The 21,455-nt window shown below is 45.8% G+C and overlaps 1 protein-coding gene across 1 annotated transcript in view; it reads right to left on the bottom strand.

Moving 5' to 3' along the window:
* LOC120838344 (solute carrier family 13 member 2-like) overlaps window positions 1–21,455 on the bottom strand; it is a 56,676-nt gene that overhangs the window by 13,837 nt on the left and 21,384 nt on the right. The window contains exons 4-7 of the mRNA XM_042290116.1: window positions 20,970–21,106; window positions 16,682–16,706; window positions 12,941–13,108; window positions 7,288–7,407 (exon numbers count right to left, since the gene is read on the bottom strand). Coding sequence (XP_042146050.1) covers window positions 7,288–7,407; window positions 12,941–13,108; window positions 16,682–16,706; window positions 20,970–21,106 — 450 coding nt within the window. The remainder of the gene's footprint in view (window positions 1–7,287; window positions 7,408–12,940; window positions 13,109–16,681; window positions 16,707–20,969; window positions 21,107–21,455) is intronic.

The raw sequence follows: 21,455 nt of genomic DNA, 5'->3' as shown, positions 1-21,455 counted from the left end.
GAAAAACTTTTGACAATGTTATAAACGAGCCTTTCTATGGGTATTACGCACATTTGACCTCGAAAATCCCGCAAAACCTTCGCTCTTGTGAAATGCAGTTCCAGGGTCACCGCATAGATGGCGCCACAATCTCAGTGTGTTCCCTCATTCTAAAAACATTTAAGAAGTTGTAAGAGATCTCGTCTCTCTCAGTCGTACTCGGTCGCAAGAGTGTGAACGGGCCTTTAGTCGGTCACAGCAGACCAACGAGGTAGAGGGGCTTAGAGCGATCAACTGGCAGCTGAAAGGGTTACCCCCACCAGGCCGACGCCATGTTGCTCATTTTTGACCACTAGATACGTCACCTATTGGATTTACGTCTAGATTCTAACGAAGTACTTGGCACAAATAATTGCTCATTCATCTTTAATAACAGTACTGACGAGATAAGTTATGTTTCGTTTAAGTCCAAATTGTGCTCTTACGACAAAAACTCGGGCAGCTTCGCAATGGCTCCGCTAGATGCCGTGAGCCGCGGTGCTGCTTTGTTTTTTTTTTTTATCGAAGCTACACTCAAAGAAAAAGTGAGCACCCCCCCTAGTCATCATGCGTTTTGACGGCTGTAACTACCCCACAGGCTTACTTAACTACCCACTGGGCTCGAGCCATTGAGCGTTACGACCCTGTTGGCAAGTGACAAGCATGGGGTAGTCAAGTTTTATAAACTCTTGAACTGAACATTCAACTGTATGCAGTCGTTCTATAGTAAAAGTCACTTCAAAAATCTCAAAAAGTACTTGAAACTTGTTTTCTTTGTACGTTGGTTGCTATTGATTCAAATTTGAACCGGTCGAAACAGGCGTGTGGCTCAGTTCGCCTAAACTGGCAGAAAACCAACATTGCCAAAGAGTACAGGCAACCTTGGTAGGCACCTACTAAAACCCGAGGCAGATAAAAAGTATCGCGGTTGTCCTTTTTGGCTCCGTCGCGGGTTTTACCATGTACTGCTAGTAAACAGCTGGCAGCTGGCGTCGTACTCGAGGAATTTAACCACATCTCTAGAAAAGCACAGAAAGCTACGCACAGGCGTGAGTTGACTGGAACGCTCGCCGGACGAGATGCTCTTGTCGTTTTTATTGTGCGGTTCAGTAAAGAGCGTGCTCTCATTAAAGGTGTGATCGGTCAGTTCTGCGTGCAGATCAGTTGCAAATGGCCTCCTCGGTTCCGCCGAACTTGCACGCCTGTCATACCCAATTTTTTTGCTTTCAAGTGCAGTGAAGTATGAAGCATTGAACACCACGACTGAGGCAGACAGGACGAACGTACACAGATATCTGGGATCATGCCCGTGTATTTCAGTATTTCTCTGTCTTGGGATATATGATTCGCCTTCACTGGCTCATTTGGAACATTTCATCAAGCATACTCGATAAAAAATGCTTCAAACAAGTGTGTGTCATCCAAGGTGGAGTACTTTGAAGGGGACTAGGATTTCAGGCCTTTCGGCACGCGTTCCATTAACATATATAAAAGATTCCAAGTAAATTGGAATCACTCGCCCGTGAACAAGGGACCGAACTAGTCCCGAAACGTCGGGTAAATGTTTAATAAACTTTTGGTTAGAGTCACTGTTTTTCGCTTCATGTCTACTCCTAACCAGGCAGTGGGCTGCCGAACGTTTACATTCAAGTAAATTTCCGAAAATAAGGCGTTGGCAAACATACACGTGCTATTTAATTTAGATTTAGTTGTGTGTATAGGAACGTAGAGTGTCAATATCCCATGGTGTACCTTGTGCTGTTTGTGAACGCGTTCATGTATAATATCGTATGGTGTCTGTAAGTCGCTAATGTGTGAAGTGTGGTGTGGAATATGTAGTACGTGCATGGTCTGGCGAGGCGCTCAGTACAAAGACTGTTGGTTTCTTTTTTTCTTAGTTTGATCGCTGTCCGTTAGGTGGCGCATGTCGCCGCCCAATTCAAGGAGTCGCGCGTTTATGTGTCTACTTATTTGAGTGAAAAACATGGAGGCGCTCCATGGCTCCACGGAGCAGCCACAAAGGGTTCGGTTCTCGGCCTCTCGTCCCAGTGGGATCGGCCCCATAGCCAGTTGAATGGGTGCTCCGTGCGGTGAATAGTGCGTGCACAGACGCGGTGGGGATTACCAGGGACTTGAAAGTGGATAACGAATGCTAACAGGTGAGCAGGAGCGTTGAACGATCGGAACCGACGCCGCTTGAATCGGTGATGCCTCGCCTCGCCGCTGTCAACCGAAAACGCCGGATCACTTGCGGCAAGCACAGCAAGCAGATTCTCTGTTCAATAAAGACATCATTTCATTTGTCGCTATACGATTCCTTCTTTGAATGTTTTCTGGCCGCGGAGTAATTGCAGCCGGCCGCGCCGAAAGAAGTCGCGGACAAACCCCCTCGAATGCCACCCTCCCCCTCACATCGCCGCCCCTACTCGTAATAGGTGCGGTGCCGGTGCTTCGAGGCGCGTTTTGGAGTGCTTTAGTGCGCACGGAAAGCAGCGAACGGGTGTACGCACTTGAAAATCGTATTTTAGCAGAAAGCAGTAAAGCTCGCTAGGCCTTACTCGTATTGCTCCACTGTCGCTTGCCTGCCGCCATGTTGCTTTTGGGGGTGTTCACTGTGACTACCTGTTGATTGCGTGCCGTGTGGCTACCCATGGGGTCGTTAGTATTACTAAAGGGGGGTAGCGATATCTTTGACGGCTTCTGACTACCCCAAATGTAGCACCCTACGACTACCCTTTTGTTGAGAGTGTAGACACTGAACTCTGGGGCTAACAGTATTGAAAAAAAAATAGTTTATCTTCTTTTTTACAACGATCGCAATACAAATCTCGGCTCAGTTTTGAGTAAAAGCCTCAGGATTTAGTACGGTCACGTGTCTAATGGTCAAAATGGTACACCATGGTGGCAGCCAGGGTGTGCGGTCACTTTAGCCTGGTGAACGGGACACCAGTTTATTGTTCTAAGCCCTTCTACCTCGTTGCAGCAGACCCCCAAAGATACCAAAGGCCGTTAATATGCACTTTTGTCTCTTCATGGCTGGCTTCGTGGTATCGTGATGTCGGTTGTGTTTGGACTCGAAGTCCAACTGAGTATACCGGTAGCCGTTAGGGGAGAGGAGGAGAGGAGAGCGCGCGGAGTCGCCAGAGTGTCGATCTCGATCCGACCGGAATGGGTAGACAGGAAGCTAGCTTAGCGTTCGCATTTATTTGCTGTCCTCGGCAACACATGTACCGAGTGACTTGGGATATGAGCAAAAAGGAATAGGGTAGGAAGGAAGAACTCCTTTCAGTCATAAAACCAACAATTATAACGCATGAGGTAAGAAGGACGAACGCCCGACCACGAAAAATGTTGGGTCATTCGAGGCTTACACTTAAAAAGAAAAAAAAAAAAAAACTCGCCTTAAGGAACCCAATTGTTCGTAGCGCCGCTTCATTTCGTCCATCACTTTTTCGGTAGCCTCAGACTCGGTTTCCTTTCTTCTGCAGGAAAATTAATAAAAAAATAAAATAAAAAATAAATAAAAGAAAATTTAATCACCATTTAAACTGAACAGAGAAAACAAAAGACACATAGCTGACACGTACACTTACATAAAACTCCCTATATAGGCGTTCAAGTGCTCAAGTACAAGTACGAGCCGGTTGAAAATCACGTTGTATATGACTTCGATCACCATGTCAGGCGTGTCAGTCGAAGTCCCTTGATCTGTTTGTCTTTGCAAGTAGCGTCAAATGTGCTACTGTACCATGGCACATGCGTCGTGCAGTCCTTCGAAGAAAATGGCGGCGACGCACTGACATGAGAGGTCTTCCGAAGCGAATGACGGTGGAGCAATCACTCGTGACACGTGTCTGGCGCCTTCACCAACAACTGCTAGCGGTACTTGCAAGAAATGCCAGGCATGAATTTTATCAAGGGGCTTTAGTGTCAGTTTTGCGTCGCAAGTGTCGTTAGGCCCGCCGCTCGGAGTAATACACCCCGCCGTTTCTGTCTGCATTGTGATTGGACCGGAGGGTTCTTGGCTTTGACTTCAGTTTTAAGACAATGTTCATCGTAGGGTCAAGGCTGGTTTCAGACATGTACACGCTACCCAAAATAAGTGGTTAAATACCGCTACTCGCTGCACGCCCAGAAAGTCACTAAATACGTTACTCGTTACCGATTCTCAAAAGGAACGCATTACTTTACTTCAAGAGTAACGAGTTACTTTTCTCGTTACTTTGACGACCAAATACACAACTGCTTTTGTTTCAAGCTTTTTTGTTTTATTTTAGTAGTCGTTGCACTTAAGCAGTACCTGCCTGTCGAAGTTTTCATCAGTTATGTTTCCCCGATTCCTTGAGAACACATCTCCTGCGACGCTGAACAGTGGTTCTAATGACGCGCTCGAAGGAACGGCAGTGTTGTCACTGTTGTGCTTCAGGAAGAGCTGGGGAATCTGGGATTCCCCTCTCTCCCTCTCTTTCTTTCTTGTTCTCTCTCGTTTTCAGCTGCTTCTAGAGTTCGAAGTTAAGAATCGGTTCTTTGCTTTCCCGCATGGGCAACCTCTGCGTGTATATTCGGTCTGCACACGATTCTAGAAGGTTCAACCAACGAACCTTATTGTGTTTACTGGCTGAAGGATATTCCCAGCTGTAGAGTTCGACTGATGCGTTCGGCAATAAACGTTGCTCTACTGTCATACTGTTTGGTTGTTTTCCGGGTTGTCCGTCTGCCTTTGACGCAAAAGACGCGTACTTAGGCTGGAGTTAAAACGAGGCTGTTTAGAAGGTTTTGTACACGATACTCCTTAAAAGTAACGGAACACCGTTACTCGTTATTTGGTCTTAAAAGTAAGTAAGAATACTTTACTGGTCTCTTTTCTAAAAATATAACCAAATACGTTATCCGTTACCAAAAAAGATACTAGGTAGAAGTAACTCGTTATACTCTGTTTCATACTTAGCGCGCAATGCTGTCAAAGCTACTAGCGCGAGCGTGGGGCCTGATCTCGTTGATCATTTGATCGCGTTCTCGCGCAAACAAAACCATAGATGAAGCCACGCGCTCGCGCCAGTAGCTTTGACAGCGTTGCACGCTAAGTATGAAACAGAGTATAGTAACGCGTTACGTATATCTGGCTGGTTTACACTAAAGTCACTGAATCCCGCCAAAGCAGTGCATTGCCTTCCCTGGCTACCCTCTCTAATATAAGTGTCTTTTGCGCTGATCATGCAATCCACACTTCTCCCGAGCGAAGAAGTGTGTTTCGGGTCCTCGCCGCTGAAAAAGCTGTAAGCTGATGTCCAGGTTCCCCGAGAAATGGCTCTTTGATGCTCTGTGCTACCAGATCCTCGCGCTCCAAATCTCCGACCGGGCACTCCACTTTGAACTGCCAGGCTTTGTGAGTAGAGAGGAGGGTGGAGCGCGTCTCCGACCGTTGTGTCTAGCGTCCTACAGGTTGTGTTCAGCGTCCTACAGGAGTGTCCTCCTGCCGGACGCCGCCGATCCTGTCGGTTTCCAGGATCGTGACAACGGGGCAACTTATTCACCCTCATTGGCTGGTGAGGGTGGGTAGAGAAAAGGCAGCTCGCCTTTGCGTCTAGATATACTTTCAATTAAAACTGTGCTCGGCAAGCTGTGACGTCACTGCACGCTCTCACATCTCCCCCACCCTCAGTTTCTCTTCGTATGTCTATACGAAGCTGGCGGGCGTAGTTACGGGCCCTGCGGTCAAGAAGGGAATTTGAAGCCCTTGTGGAATGAAGCAGCAATTATAGTGACAAACAAGAGGTGACGTTGGTAAAAAATGACCCACTTCTCGCACTCTCATGGCAAATGCAGTTTTGATACCGAATGTATTGCGTGTTGCTTTAGCGTGCAGTTGCACAGATGGTTAAACACCGTTTTCAATAAAACACTTGAAGGATTTTCTGCCTCACCAACCGACGAAGGGGAACAGGCTGAACACGAGTGCTGTGTCAGCCTTTGGCTTACTCTGTCGTCTCCTCTGATTGAATACGAGTAACGACATTACAGTCAGTGAGCAGGCGAGCTGGAGCAAGTTCACCAGGACAATTTTAACCCGAGACTGGGGCAGAAGGAGGAACTTGTTTTGCAGTGGAAGAGAACGTAGCAGGGACAGACAGCGTTGTTACGTTTTTTTTTTCTTTGATACTTTCTCTTCCGTTGTAAAAACACACTGCCCCAGTGTCGAATTAAAATCATCATGGGGAACACGAGTGTCGGCCGAACCCTGAGTCAGCAACATAGTTCGTTTCAGTCGAGACGCAGCCGACGCTACGAGCTTGTGGGACCAACCAGGCATCATGAAAAACGAACCATCAAGGTGTTCGTCATGTTTCTGGCCGTGTTTTATCATCGCTGAACAATCCTAAACAGAAAAGGCCCCGTAACTTGAGCATTCGACGCCGCTTGATGGATACCTCGTAGCGTGGGTTATGTCTAATCTACAACCTGCGCCTCGCGCTAGCTTCGGTGAGGGACGCAAGACGTTCAGCAGTATACGCTCGTGTTACTTAGGAGGCGGACTCGATGCGCATCTTGAGCCTCGAGGGCGCCAACACTGTCGTGCTCAACGTCTCTGAAAGAGAGCTCTGCCAAAGCTAGCTCTCCAGCGGAAATAGAACGCGTTGTTCGCGTCTCTTGCGGTTGAACACCCCAGCTTTGACCCGGCTGCTATTTCGCGTCTCTCCGTTTCCGCCAAGGCACGCGCTTGTTCTTTTTCCCCGCGGCTCGTGCGGTCTCCCATCATACGTGCGAGCGCGCTCGCTCAACAGCTGGACAACAAGGCCATGAAGTATCGGATTGTCATCATTCCGGGGGCCATGCGTGAGGCACGAATATGGGACATGTGGAGCTTCCGGATTTGTGTTCAGTAAGGACAAGAGTTCCACCCGAATACTGACGCAGCACTCCAGTGACGCCATTCCGTTACGGAAGTGCCTTACAGGAAGCGGAGGAGCCATCCATAAAACACATTGGGGGTTAAAAAAAAATCGGATACTCAAGACGAAGTTCTTCTATTTTAGGGGGTAATTCCTCGAGTCAGCATCTAGCCTTAGAAAATACCTTAGCCTATTAGGCGTCTAGAATAATACCTCGAGTCATAACCAACCTCCTACTCACCTAACGCAGTTTGCACGGCTCCAGCTGTCTTCACCGGTCAACCTTTTGCGGTTTCAGGCTTATCGTGATATTCGCGCAGCGAGGACGCAACATCGAATGTAACAAATTTCGTTCCTCCAAATACCATATTATACTCACGTGAGCTTCTGCAGCAAATATTGCACGTACGTCCAGGCCACGATGATGATTACGAGCATGGGTGGCACGCTGTAGACCATCCACATGGCGAACGTGAGATCGTCCGAGTCCTTGAAACGCCTGAGCGAGGACGTGAGCGCCACAAGGGATCACTTAGGAAGTGAAGTTTTCATATGCTAACGCGTATAGGAGCCTGTCATTGTAAATCGCGGAAGGCATATGATTGGAGTATCAGGGAGAGGTTATGTGTGGATTGAAAACTGTAATGGGATCGTAGTGGCTGGCCGGAGCGCACTAGAAGGCAAGGATGTGGGTTTCGCACTTTGCGATGTGAGGCTGAGCGCAACGCTTACGTAGTCAACATGTAGATGTGGTACAAAGTTGCTTCTCATTCGCAGGTCTCTTTCTAGAAATCGCAGTCATTGAAGCGGACCAGCTGACTTTCCACAGAAACGGGTGCTGCAACAAGCGAGACATCTCGACATGTTATAATTCATCATTTCAATTCACTTTCGGGGATCCCGCGCAGTTAGGAGCAAAATAGTTTCGGGCGTATGACCCGTAGAACAGGCAAACCGGTTTGTTAGAAGGCTTTTAAAGCGGTAGCTTTATAGGGCCAACCAACCTCACGGTCCGCGTAAGCACAAAATGGGTAGGTCGGTCAAACAATAACCGCCAAACAATCTTGAAAAAAAGAAAGAAAGAAAAAAAACGTTAAGCGGTGTTAGTGATTGAACCCCAGACACCGGCGTGGAAGCGATGTGCGCTGCTGTCTGAGCCACGGACCCAGCACACAGGGATAGGAGGAACAGAAGCAGGTGGTGTGTGAAAGCGCGAGGAGCGGAGAGCGGTGGAAGGGGCAAGAAAGAGAAGAGTCGAAACAGGTGGTGTAGGAAGAGCGCGCGGGACGAGTAGGAGTGGGAAGGGCAGGAAAGCGCGCTTCCGCTCTCTTAATAGGGGGTTTTCGTAGACCGCGCTTCCCCCTCCGCTAATCCCTCTGCAACGAAGAAGCCGCTACAGCGCCTGCGCGCCCATGGCCTGGACTGCAGAGTCCTGGATATCGTAGCGGGTTGCGGAAAGCCGTTGCGGGACTTCCAAAACGATCTACAAAAACTACCTAATGACCCAGAAAATTCAGCTCAAGGCTCTGTATCCAGGTTCTACAAGAGTATCCTACAAGTACCGACATTCTTTGAAGCGCCGAATGCGCGACGGTGCAGGTTTTTGGAAGCGAATGGTGGCGCACAGCAGAGGTTTGAACTGAATGCCGCTGTTTTGTTCCAGCGGAATGTGCTTTTTCATTTGTATTGGTTGTCGTTACTTGTAAAATAAGTATCAAGGGACTTGAGGTTGTACCGAAGGGAAGCGCACGCAGCGTCACAGAGAGGCAGCACGCAGTATTGCGCCGATATCGGCGTCAAATTACAAAGATCGTTCTGCACTCATGCCAACTTTTCGGTAACGGCCGTTTTCTTCGTCGGAGTTCATGGAGTGTGTTCCAAGACGAAACCACTGGATGCTACGAATCACGTTCACGAGCGGGGTGAAGAGGAGGTCAAGGCTAGGCTTGGGCGTGAAATCAGCCTTTGGGGCGTCGCCTGACTCCCGTATGCAGCGAAACGCACCGAGCACGTGGACAGAGATATTTCAATTGGTGTTAGTGGGCTAGTCACATTGCTTCTCCCTCCCCGACCACCACGGCTCGCCGTCATGTTCAAAAAAAGAAAAAAAGAAGAACGGGAAGGGAGTTATACCCCTAACCTGATATTACTGTTTTATTCTCAAGTACACTGCAAGCATGCTTTTGATAGTAGTCCTGCTTCTTTCTCAGCAGAGAGTTTTGATACCCCCGATAACGATACCGCGATAACGATACGATAGGTGCGCAAAGGCGGCGGCGGAGTATCGGGTACTGTTATCGGAGTGATCGGCACGATTTTCTAAAACTCTCTAATCTCCACAGCCCTGTCTGATCTACGAGTTTTGCTTGGCACGAAAACATTGTAATTCTCTTTAATAATTTGCTTCTCGTTCTACGGAGTATAACTTTTGTAAATGTGTCAAGAACAAGCCCTGTGTAATGATAGTAGCCTAATAAACTTGAGGGAGTGATAAAAACAATTCCGTTTCTCCGTGCAAGCCGCGCCTTATGTCGGCAATTAACGTGCGAGCCAATACTGCCGATACAAAGCATGCGCATAAGCGACATCCCGCCGATACAGAGAAGACGCATATGTGACATCTGGACGACACTCCGATCTGGGCAGTATACTTTCACGATATCCAACCGATACTGGGCCGGTGGCGATACGACGGTAAGCCAATACCTTCCCGATGTCGGGACGCGGTACAAAACCACTGATTCCGACGATATTGGGGCCAATATATTGGCCAAGTATCGCCGTGCTGCTTTCCGCTCGGCGATACTTGGCCGGTGTCGGCGGATTTTTTGCGGGAGATTGACCTGAAAAGCGTTTAGTCTGGCAACGGTTCGGTGTTTTTTTTTATTTTGTGTTTTTTGACGATTAAAACAATAATGGCGCATAGTTGTGTTTTGTGCGTTCGCTGATTCATTTTGTCGTGCTATTCTTGGTTCCACGAGTGAAAGGAACTGCAGAAACTTAGTCCGGCTGACGCGACGCAGGTTCCGGTATTCCTCCGGGTCTGTGTCAGAAAGTTTCCGATTAAACTCGTCTAGCACGCCGCGTTAATTCTTGTACGTCAAATCAGCCATTCACCAAGCAAGACCTTTCTTGTGGCTGTGGTGTAAGTACACGAGTGCTGTGCATGAGCGCGGAGTGCGTGAAGGCATCTGCAAACGCCCCTCGCGCGAGCCCAGAACTTCGTCGCGTCTACGCCTAAGCCTTCTCGAGCAGGACCATGCCTGTGTCACTGTCATGCCTTAGCTTAGTAAAGCTAGTGTCGCTTTGCGAAGAACCAATCAGGGTATTCTGTCTCGATCTGTGTGTGGGTAACAGCGGCGTACTGTACGATTCCTTATCGCGGTAGCAAAAATCGATTTCCCTCTGGGACAACGGTGCCACGGTGCGATTTTGGATTTTCGCGGCACTGTGGGGTGGCGAACAGGTTCGGTAGGTCCTCACTGGCGTCTGCTTGTCGTCTCCCTCGTGTGGATGTGCTAGGGAGACGGACGAACCGCGAACATGTCGTCACGTGATCAATCCGTCCGCGGATCAGTCCGTCGTGTTATTCGGCCTCTAGTGGACCTAACAGGATCTAGATCGCGCGCTCGTGCCACGCCCTCACATCTTACACCAAAGAAACCCTCGAACCGGGAGTGCGGAAAAGGATGGATTGCTCGCGGCGTGTCACGTGACCTTTGGGTTTGGCCAAGGCAAGGTGACTACAGTCGGTGACAGGTTAAAAGTTCAAGGCAAGGGAAAGCAAGGCTGGGGAGGAGGAAGGAGGCAAAATGGTGGAGAGAAGGGGCTGTTTCCTCTTCTCCACTCCAGCAATTCATCTCCTTCCTCCTCTCCAGCCTTCCTTTTTCTCGCCCTGAACTCTTAACCTGTCACCGACAACAGAGAACCTCAGTCATGTATGCTTGGGAGATGAGCGTGTTGGTTCAGATGTTGGACGAAGAAGGAATAAACAATTAGCCCTGGAACAACACACCACATCTTTCAAAGATGTGTGTGTTTGAAAGATGTCGTGTGTTGTCCAGTGTTAATTGTTTATTCTTTCCTCAGTCATGGAACTCCCGCGGAGGGGTACCCCCTCTTAAATACCGACCTGCAAATTACTTTTGAAACAGGGTAAAAATCCTTCTCGCGCCAGCCTTCCCATTTCCTATACCCCCCCAGCTATCTTGACGGCGGGGGGACTCTTTTTGTTGCTGCATCTTGGGGGCCAAAAGAACGGGAGCTTACCCCGGCTTATCCAGCCCGAAGTTGCAACAACAAAAGGAGTTCCCTCCGCTGTCAAGTTAAGGGTGGGAGAGGGGGAAATGAAAAAGGAGGCGTGGAGGATTCTTAAGCGCAGTTCACACACTTCCAACCGAGTAGGATGGAGAGAGACAAGACTCTCTTATGACGTCTCAGGACCAGCTCCGCAGTATCACATCTGGTCCTAAGACGTCACAAAAGGCTTAAAAACCGGTCTTGTCTCTCTCGGTTGTACTCGGTTACAAGTGTGTGAACGAGCCTTTACCCTGGTTGAAAAATATTTTGCAGGTCGGCCTTTGAGGATCGTTCACACACTTGCGACCGAGTAGGACCGGCTGTGGTGAAACTGTGTTTTAAGCCTCTTGCGACGGCCTAGGACCGGATGCGCTGTTGCTCGGCAACAGCGCATCCTGTCTTAAGCCGTCGCAAGAAATTCAAAGAGCGGTCTTGTCCCAGGCGGTCCTACTCGGTTGCAAGTGTGTGAATGGGCCTTGACTTCCTCCAGTCCGCCTCCATTCGTTTGAAGCGTCATTCAGATTTTCGCTTCAAAACATACACATTCCATAGAATACACTGCAGTTACCGCAGCAGCCGTCCCCTCGAAACCGGGACGCGTCGAACGACGGGAGGCGAGTCGTTGGAAGAAGGCAGAGAGGGAGGGGGTGAGGGGGGTGGGGGGGGGGGGGGGATGAAGGAGCTAGTGCACGTACGAGCAGCGTCTTTGGGCAGTCCCGTAACCGAGCTGGTCTAATAACGTTGGGCAAAGCGACGCGCGGAGCCGCCGCTTCGCGTCACGTATCACGTCACGTCCCATGTCACATCATGCATCACGAGTCAGTCTAAAAAGAATACTTCAGAAATCGTGGAGCGAGCGACACGACTCCGGCATTAGTCGTACGGCAATTCGCTTCCCTACGCTTTTTTTTTGGCGGGGGAGTAAGTTTTTTTTAGTCATGTTTCGCTTGTGTCCTCTGCGGGGGCCTTGAGGATGCTCATCACGTGGGTCCGCACAGCCACTAACAAGCTCTGTTGGGTGTCGGTCAATTGCTCAAGGCCTCTGCTGCTCTTCAGGTCCCGAAAACGAGAAAGGGAAGGGCCGTATTGGAAATCTTGCCCAAATAGATTCGAGCTACTCCGGTGGGTCGTATCACGTGATAACACAGATAAAGCGACGCTGGACGCAGGTAGGATTTCGGGTGCACATGTACGAAACCCTAGTCAGGAGTAAGATAGAGTAAATTATGGATCACGGCCAAGCACACGAGGTCCCGAATGAACAGGTGGACAGCATTGGCATGTGGCCTGTGACGTCAAATGTGACGAGCACCGAGGTCACCGAAAAGCGGAGGAAACGAGGAGGAAAATCGTGCTGTTTTCTTGGTGATCGGACCGCCGGACGCTTCAGCTTACGCAATTTCTGACGAAGTCGGGTCGCCTCACGATTTTTGATCACGTGTCCTGCTTGGACAGGCCTTTACGTGATACGGTGAAGTGTTGGATTGACTCACATGGAACCTAATGTCCGTTCCGGTACATCGTAAGGTGACAGGGACTGCAGTAAAATCTGGCTCAATCGTGCCAGATTGAGCCAGATTTTGGCGATTATCCACAAAACTAATGCAATGAAATTTACTCGGAGATGCCACCAAAAGCACACTTTCTAAAATTTCGGCCTGCGCACGGATCCCGAAAATATGTCAGAACCAATAAAAGTAGAGTGATATCTCCTCTGTCAAGATAAAGCTTACTCGTCCAGCAGTCCCTTGAGGATTAAGTTCGGAGCCGTGCCGACGAGTGTCCCAGTTCCTCCGACGTTGGCAGAATAAGCGACCGACAGCAAGACGAGTTTGCGCATCTTGTCCAATCGCAGATTATATTCTTTCCTAAAAAAAGTAAAAGAGAACGCTATTTCATCTCTGACAGTACATTTACACTAACAGTTCGAATTCTGAGCACGTCGCTAGTCAGCTATTAACGTTGAAATGTTTCGGTGGCGATCTGTTAGGATTCACATTAATGGCGTCACAGCCAGTATTCGGCCAATTCCGCCTAGAAGACAAGGCATGAACATGACGTCATCGATAGTGGATACCCCGACCGGCCCCATGCGGCAAACACGCTGAAGCTCGGCAAGATTGGATCCAAAGCAAAAAACGCGTGCGTTTTAAAGTCCCAGCGTACTAGCGTCGCGCTCATTCTGAGACGCTGCAAGACGCGCTGGCGGCGATGCTAACGCATGCTAGGCGGCGCTGCGTCAATCCACTAGTGATGACGTTTGAGGGAAGGCCTTGTCTTCTAGGTTGCATAGATTTGCCTCGCCGTGATATTGTCGGTTGTTGTCCTGGCTTCATATTATCAGTTGTAAACGAGAAGTTCGATGGTGTGTGTAGAAAGGGTACATACAATGAAGGGCTTGGGGAAAGCGCAATTCGCGCTTTCCCCTTTTCTTCCGCTTCCTCCTCTCTCCCCTTGTCCACCGTTGCCTGTTTCCTCCTCCCCCATGGTGAGGAGAATCTTCTGCCTTGCAGAGTCTCGAGTCTTGTCGTCGGCCTTTAAGCTGAGACTATAGAAGCTCCGCCTTCAGCGCGAGCTTTCTGCCCTTTTTAACGCAAGTGTGAACGCGCAGACACGCGCAGGCACGCGCAACCAAAGCACTGAGGAGCCAGCAATCTTGCTTTTTGCGCAGGGGTTGTGATGATGGCAGAACGCCAAGCTCTTATTGGCGAAAAAAAAAATAGTGCGTAGGCCTCAAGGCCTTTAGCATTGAGGTCTACCCACTATCCTGCCAGTCAAAGCCAATCACAACTCGGTGCCGTTTTGTCGTCACCGCAACCCCTGCTCAAAAAGCAGACGACTTGCTCTTCGCATAGTCATCGCATGCTCAACTGAAACACCATCGATTTTGACTTTCTGACATTCCCAGTTATTTCCGTCAATGAATACAGAATAAATCCTGCGAAATATATCGTAGCCAGAACTTGGCTAATCGGTGAAAAGTTAATGAGAGCAACGCTTTTGATTCTGCACGCCACCAATAAGCTATAAAGAGTAGAGATGGACATTTCAAATATGTTTAATGGGACCGGCCGCCGCATATATTGCTTAGGGTACATTTGGCCAGCTCCACTAACCCAGCTTCATATTTCATTACTTGCCACATCTGTGCCATTCCTTTAAGAACATCATACTTTTCCTACTTAAATCTGGGATTTCTTTTTATATAGTTCTTAATGCTTTCATATATAATTGACATATTTTAACACTGGAGAGTGTGGAAACAGAAGGACGACATGGATCTCCATTTGGAGATTCGTCTTGTCCTGTCCTGTTTCCCCACTCTCTAGGGTCAAGAGAATGTTTGTTTTTATCCAGCTGGCCTGCATCATTGTATTAATTTCATTCATGGGTGATTTCCTCTCAAATCGTGGGAGAACTAATGAGTCCTCAAAGAATTCAGCAAAACATTTATGTTGCTAGAAAATGTGACTAAAACAAAACTGCAAATTAGAACTACGGACATTTTTTTCTTCTTTCGCTTTGAGGCTTCGAAATTGCAGAAGGTGGTCTTGCGAATTTCGCATTTTTGACTAGTGACACATTTTGGAGACATGCAACGTTTAGATTGTCTTTTTCGCAAGAAATATAACTTTTTTACTGCTTTATCACTTTATATAGCAGGGTAAATTAACTAGGAGGGTGTTTTTTTTATTTAATAAAATAAACACTCTCGAATCTTGGACCTTTGAGAATAATGAGCAAAGTTTGAATACAACTAGCTTTGGGTGTAAAAATATTTTTGAGGCATAAGAAACATATGAAACGAAAGCTTGTAATTTTGTTGATTAAAAATTTGAATATTGTCATTATATGTATAGTTTATATAAAAGAAACAACACTGTAATCATTAGAAGAAAATATAATAGTAAAAAATTCAAGGTCATTTTAAGAAAAGACGTATTATTTTTTTTTCAAAGCTTTTTTACATGAAAAGCTTCCTATGTGCTTTTATAAATGCAATGAAATTTCTTTGACATATATGGTTTCGTCATATTAAGCAGTGTGTTTGAAAAGAAGACATATTTGTACCTCCTGTCTACGACTCATATCTCTCTCACTTCGTTTTTCTCTTAAATATTAGTCATTTTTGTAACATGAACACAGTTTTTATTGGTCCTCGAGTCCACAGACAGTTCGGCGAAGCTTATACATCGATAGTATTTATATAGTGTTATATGATAAGGGGTGCTTCCACACGTTCAGTTGGCTTACTTAGTAAACTACAGAAATCGAAACTGTCTTATATAACGTCTAAGCGTTGTCATATGACATTAAGAAACATATGTAGGACGCTTGGGGAAAAACATTTTTAGCCACGGCCTTCCAAGCACGTACATAAGCGTGCATAATTTTTTTCTTTCTTTTAATAACTTCCTTTACACGACAGCTAAGCTAGGTTTGTTGAAACCTCCCAATCTCTGTCTTTACTATTGGAACTTTAAGTTTGCAACATCAAACGTACGTTCCGAATGTTGTAGAATGATATGAGGCGAAACTATCAGTTGTGATAGCATCGCGCCGCTTCGACGCTTGCATTCGCTTTGCTGCAATGTGCGCGTCTTCCCTAATTTCGGCTTTTTTATAATTTTTTCTTGTGGATATATAAGTACCTTCAAGGTTCTCGTAAGCTACATTGGCTATTTTTGTTTCGACGGAAAATGGGAACGAAAGGGCAATCCACGAGCCGAGCTGGACGTAGACGTGCCGCCACCGTTTCTAACTGTATATGAGTACCGCATCCCATTGTTATATAGCTGTCGTGATTGTTAATTTTATGCAGACAGAGTCACTATGAACATTAGAAACGATTGCCATATGACGATTTGTGCACCTGATAGAGAGTTAGAAGCTATAGACGACCTGTGATTACCAGGACGCGATACCATGAACTAAAGCTCACGTGCCGCCACCTTAGAGAGAGGCAGCCTTTCCCTTTCGTTCTGCTTCGCTGGCTGGTTCTATGCTGTCCACATATCTGGTATCTTCTCTCAGTTTGTTAGACACAGTTAACTAAAACCGAGAGCAACTACTCTTTGCCTGATAGCAATATTAAACGTGGGCAACCAAGGATTCAATCTTGAAAACATTTAGAGATTTTGCCTGTGTGCTAACCCAAGTAAGGAGTGCGTTTTGCTGACCTGTTAAGGTGTGTCAAAAAAGAGATGGTTTACCCCTGCAATTCTTGCCAATGAAGGAAGACAAATAAATTGAGGTTGCTTTGTGGGGATCTAGCGAACTGCTAAAGAAACAATTGGAAATAGCGAGTTTTGCAATGTGCTCAGAAAGTGCGTAACAAAGTACTTTACATGGATTCATCCAACATGCTCAGCGGCTTGCTATAAACTCAGAAAAATCGCATATGAAGGCTCGAACCACAGTATTGCATTTTTATATGGCGGAAAACTGGAGCGTCGTTCTTCCGCAAGCGGTACAATACTTTCATCGGAAGAACCAAATCTTGTCTATCTTCACCTGCGTCGCTACAATGGAGCGCAAAATCTACAGTTTCGGAGTTGTCAACGACGACATATCGCACAATACAGCACACCCACCGTTCGCTCTGCGCACATTTGAAGAGTGGCTGAAAGAAAACGTTCCGATATTTAAAAAAAAGAAAGTAGTCTACATCTGCTACGCATAGGCTAGTCAATTCTAAAATACGTTTCAACTGTTCGAGATGGTGAATAGACAAGATGTGACTAAGTTGATTTTTTTGTAGCTATGGGATACGGAAAAAGTGCGTGTAATGGCGTGGAGAGAGTCCTCAAGCACCAAGCTTCCTTGCACAACCTCAAGTCGTCAGACCTAAAAGCCATTAAAAGTGGTGATGATTGTTTTCGATTGGTGGCCCCTAAAGTGCCTGGAATTGTACTCCTCAAAAGTGAAGCAGTATACCTCGCCCAATATCCTAAAAAAATAATTTTCTTTTTTAGTCTTGTGAAAAGCATTCAATCCTGACACTTGTTGATGAAGGCTAAAAATAGAGACGGGTCTTTCAGCGTTGTGATTAAAAAAAGCGATTTTTCAAAAGAAATGTTAACCATCACTTTTCCTTTTATTACCTTAAAACGTTACTCTGAGATTATACTACTAACAATGCTATGTATTTTTATGCGTTTTCCTTGTTTATCTGTATGATTTGTTATTGCCTCAAATAAAAGGAAGCCAAGAAGTTCTAAACGAGCCTCGCCAGTAGTACGTGAAAATGCGGCCGCATGAAAGATGGAAAATTTTGCACTCGGCCCACTCAGTTTCTAAAAACAATTTATCTCATTCCTTCATTGCCTGACATAGAGGTTTGTGAAACTTAATTATTTTGGTTGTTAAGAAAAAAAAACGTTTCAAAAAGTTTATTTAAAAAAATATTGTGAATCTTAGGATTTCATAATTGAAGTGAACATGTGCAGGGACGTTTTTTTTTAAATTATAACGTAGCAGTCGTGCCTCATTTTTACTAAATGGCATATGACGTATATAATAAATACTACGGCCACGTTAGAAGCATATATCTATAATAATTATGTAAAAGATTTGGCAACGGTACGATTCAAGAATTTTTATTATATAAAATAAAATGCGAAGAAGCTTATAAAGAATTTTAACTCTTCTATGCGGAATCCTAAGAGCAGTATAAAAAAAAAGAAAGGTAAAATTGTTGCCAAAAAAAAAAAAAAGAATCGAAAAGTTTCAAGACTCCAAGTGATGTCACCCGTGAAAAGTGCAAAAATGGGAAGGCATAACTTTTGTAATTTCGAAGCCCAAAACTCAAGAACAAAAATTGCTGCGTAGTTTTAATTTGCAATTTTGTTCTAGTCACATATTTTCCACCAACGTATTTTTTTAAAGAAGTTTTTGAGGACCCATTGTCTTTTTCTTGCGCCATTTGAGATGAAATCACCCTCATATAAAAAATAAGTTTTTTGAAAGTGCCAGTGCCGCAGAAAGACGAAGATTAGAGAAGGGTGCCAAGTTGTCCCCTACAGAGAGCAAAACTCCGCCCAGACGAGAGAGGGCTGCTGTGCCAGTGGATCTTTCGAAATGAAACACTGCTCAGTGGCACGTTTCTAAACACCATCGAGCTAGGGATTCTATAGACTATAAAGAGTTAATTCTCAAACAAATGCATAGGATTAAAGAAGGGCATGTTTTCCGTAGTTCAATTGTATGATGCCAGGCAAAGGGTGTGTTTTCATATAGTACAGCATGTTTTTACAAAGATTCTGGAGGTTAAACTTTTTCTGTAGATGTTAGGTTGCAAGAAAGAGTAAGGTTTTTTGGCTAGTGTCGTATACAAGGATATAATATGGCGCAGCGGTACATAATATACGATAAAAGGCAGCTGCCTGTGGGTGTTATTTTGTTAGGAAGGCTTATCACGAACGCCAATGGAAAACTATATTTCGTCGTTTATTGTAGTGCAGCTTTCTGCATTAGGAATGGTGTCCCGTCAATGCGGTCTTCGACTTGGAGGCAGGTCTAGGCAGCTGCCTTAATCGATGATGTAATGTTTTGATACTACCAGTTATTGCAGCAGTCCGATAAAACATAAGGTTACTGGAAATTTTATTATTAAAAAAAAGCAATACACTTGGTAAGGAAATCAGCGCCTAAATAACACGAGGACCAAGGCAAGAGGGAAAAGCCAAGGCTTTGTCTTGTCCCTCTTGCCTTGCTCCTTATGGTATTTCAGCGCTGTTTTCCGTTGCTATGAAGCAACTGTTCCAAATCACCACCTTATTGCAAAATAGTTGTCTCGGTTCATACGGAAAATGCACCTGCATGGGTTGCGAAATATCTATATTTTTGTTGATATCTTTGTTGTGTTAAGTCAGAGTAAACGTTTTAACCAAGAATTCTCCCGGCTTTTGGAACATTTGTGCAATAAATTGTTTAGGCGAATAAAGAAACACCCTACAATATGTTTACTCTATGTTCATTGTTTAGGCAGTCCCACACCGTACGTAAAATCCGCCCTTTTGTTTTGGTTTTGATGCATATATTCCGTTCCCGTTCCTGTCCTATGCATTTACAGTCACGTCTGTTTAATATGAACCCCGTTAATATGAATACCACGCTATATAGACACAATTTTAGGGGACAAACAGAGAAAGCATATATGCATTTACGTTTCGTTATTATAGACAACTCACATTATAAACGATTTTTGGGGAAACTGAGGTGTTCATATCAACAAGACATCATTGTGAGTCTACCTGCAGTGGTGCAGCCTGACCACCTTGTACGCTGTTAACAGTATTTTCTGGTATTAAAGAAAGTATTTGTTTTCTACATTACGAAGATCCTGCTTTCCAAAAAAGCGGATTTGTAAAAAACGTTATGCGGTTTTTAATTTTCTAACTTACTGGGCTTCATCAACATTGTCGAGGCCATCAGAAATAATTTCTGATTCGATTAGCTGGCTTTGATCTGGAGAAAGTCCTGCAAAATAGAACACAGGTTGTGACACCCCTGTAGCATTTCGGACACGTACCACAAAGCACTGCTGCAAATGTTATAGTTGCTGACATTTTATCGTCATGCCCTTCCATGCGCATCAAACATTGTTGCAGATATAACGCCTTTTCTTCGGTGAAAATTTGTCGATAATTAAAATCGCGATAACAAAATTTGATTAATATGTTTTTATGGACATATTTACTACATTAATACTAAGATATTTGATTAGCCCAACAGGCTGTAGCACCTTTGTACAAGAGTGCTCTAAAGCGAGCACGCGTGTTCTTGATGATGCTTGACGATTGAGCTATATGCTTAATTCTTCAGAATATGTGTGGCAAAGCAATATCTGCCGCGAACTGAACGCGCATTGTGGTTAGAACATAACGATGTCACGGCAGGTTCAACAATTGTACGTGCAGTCAAAGCACTATTCAACGCCGCACAATCGTGTCTGCACATTCAATAGTATCCAAAGCATAATTTTCTTCGCAACCACACGCCAACCCCATGCTAACCGCAATTTTAGAAGGGCGTCTTGGCCGGTGACTCAGCTATTGCATTCATTTCATTGGTTCATGATCTGATTCGCACAGCAGGCATGTAACACTAGCAGTTCCTCTCGGATGATACAATCAGCAAATTGATTTAACGTCACCCTGATAATCACAATTCACTTCTATGTCTCTTTAGATTAATCGATGTTTCGATATTGGAAAGGGTGCCACGTTCGCCGTAGGTTATCACTTTCCCATACATCACCGCGGCAGGGAGTGAACCCAACTACGTGGTTTCGTCCCCTCATGCACCAACACTATCCTCACACCAGTATCAATGCTGCCAGTAAGTCCTAGAATACAGAAAGACTAAAACATAGAGGACGAGACACAGACGAGAAAAGAGAACGAAATTATGTACCCGTCTGTGTTTTGTCCTCTCTATGTTTTATTCTTTCTGTTGTCCAGTATACTTTACTAACACCGTCGTTACGAATTGAAGTGAGTCCTACGACCGAGAGTGATTCCCGTCTCGCTATAAAGAGAAGAGGATCAGTTGGAATTGCTTTTAAGCATAGTAACAAAAGCCAATAGATAAGTCTTCGTATGCGAACGCAAAGGGAGACAAGGGACACACAAAAATACGTCAGACACGGACGTGTCTGACGTGTTTTTTGTTTCCCTTGTCTCCTTTCGCGTTCGCATACCGAGATGTTTAACCAACGCGCTCTCCTAATTCCATGTATGTTCAATAAATAAGGTCTACCTTCGGCTCTACGATTGTTGGCCCCCTGTATCTGGTCCATCACCGCCATTGCAATTGGAGCCATTATAGAGGCGGAGGCTGTGTTCGGGATCCACATGGACAGGAACATGGTGATCAGCATAAAACCCATCAAGAGCCTGCGTGAGAGCGTTTTCGGATTGCTATTCAATCGGAAGGTATGATTCACACGAAATACACTTAGGCTCATTTGTATCTCGAAATTCAAAGCGCAACCACTGACCAAATGCCGGTGACCGAAGTACTGCTACTATTAACAATGTTAAAGATCTACGTGAGACTCATCTTAAGGCTGACGTCCCACGGCAGCCATCTTGAATAAGGCGTTAGTTCAACCAATAGATGGCGACACGCACCCGTGGGGTGGCCGAAACATTGGTTCACAGTGGGATGGCTCGAGCACCATCACGTTCCCCTCGTGACCTTGCTCGCGCCGCTGCCAGCCGTGCTCAGTTAGCTCAAGTAGCG

This window comes from Ixodes scapularis, unplaced genomic scaffold (assembly GCF_016920785.2).
Source record: "Ixodes scapularis isolate PalLabHiFi unplaced genomic scaffold, ASM1692078v2 PGA_scaffold1__304_contigs__length_218370807, whole genome shotgun sequence".
Classification (NCBI taxonomy): Eukaryota; Metazoa; Arthropoda; class Arachnida; order Ixodida; family Ixodidae; genus Ixodes; species Ixodes scapularis.
Note: the sequence above shows the minus strand (reverse complement) of the source record. Positions and strands in the feature narration are given on the sequence as shown.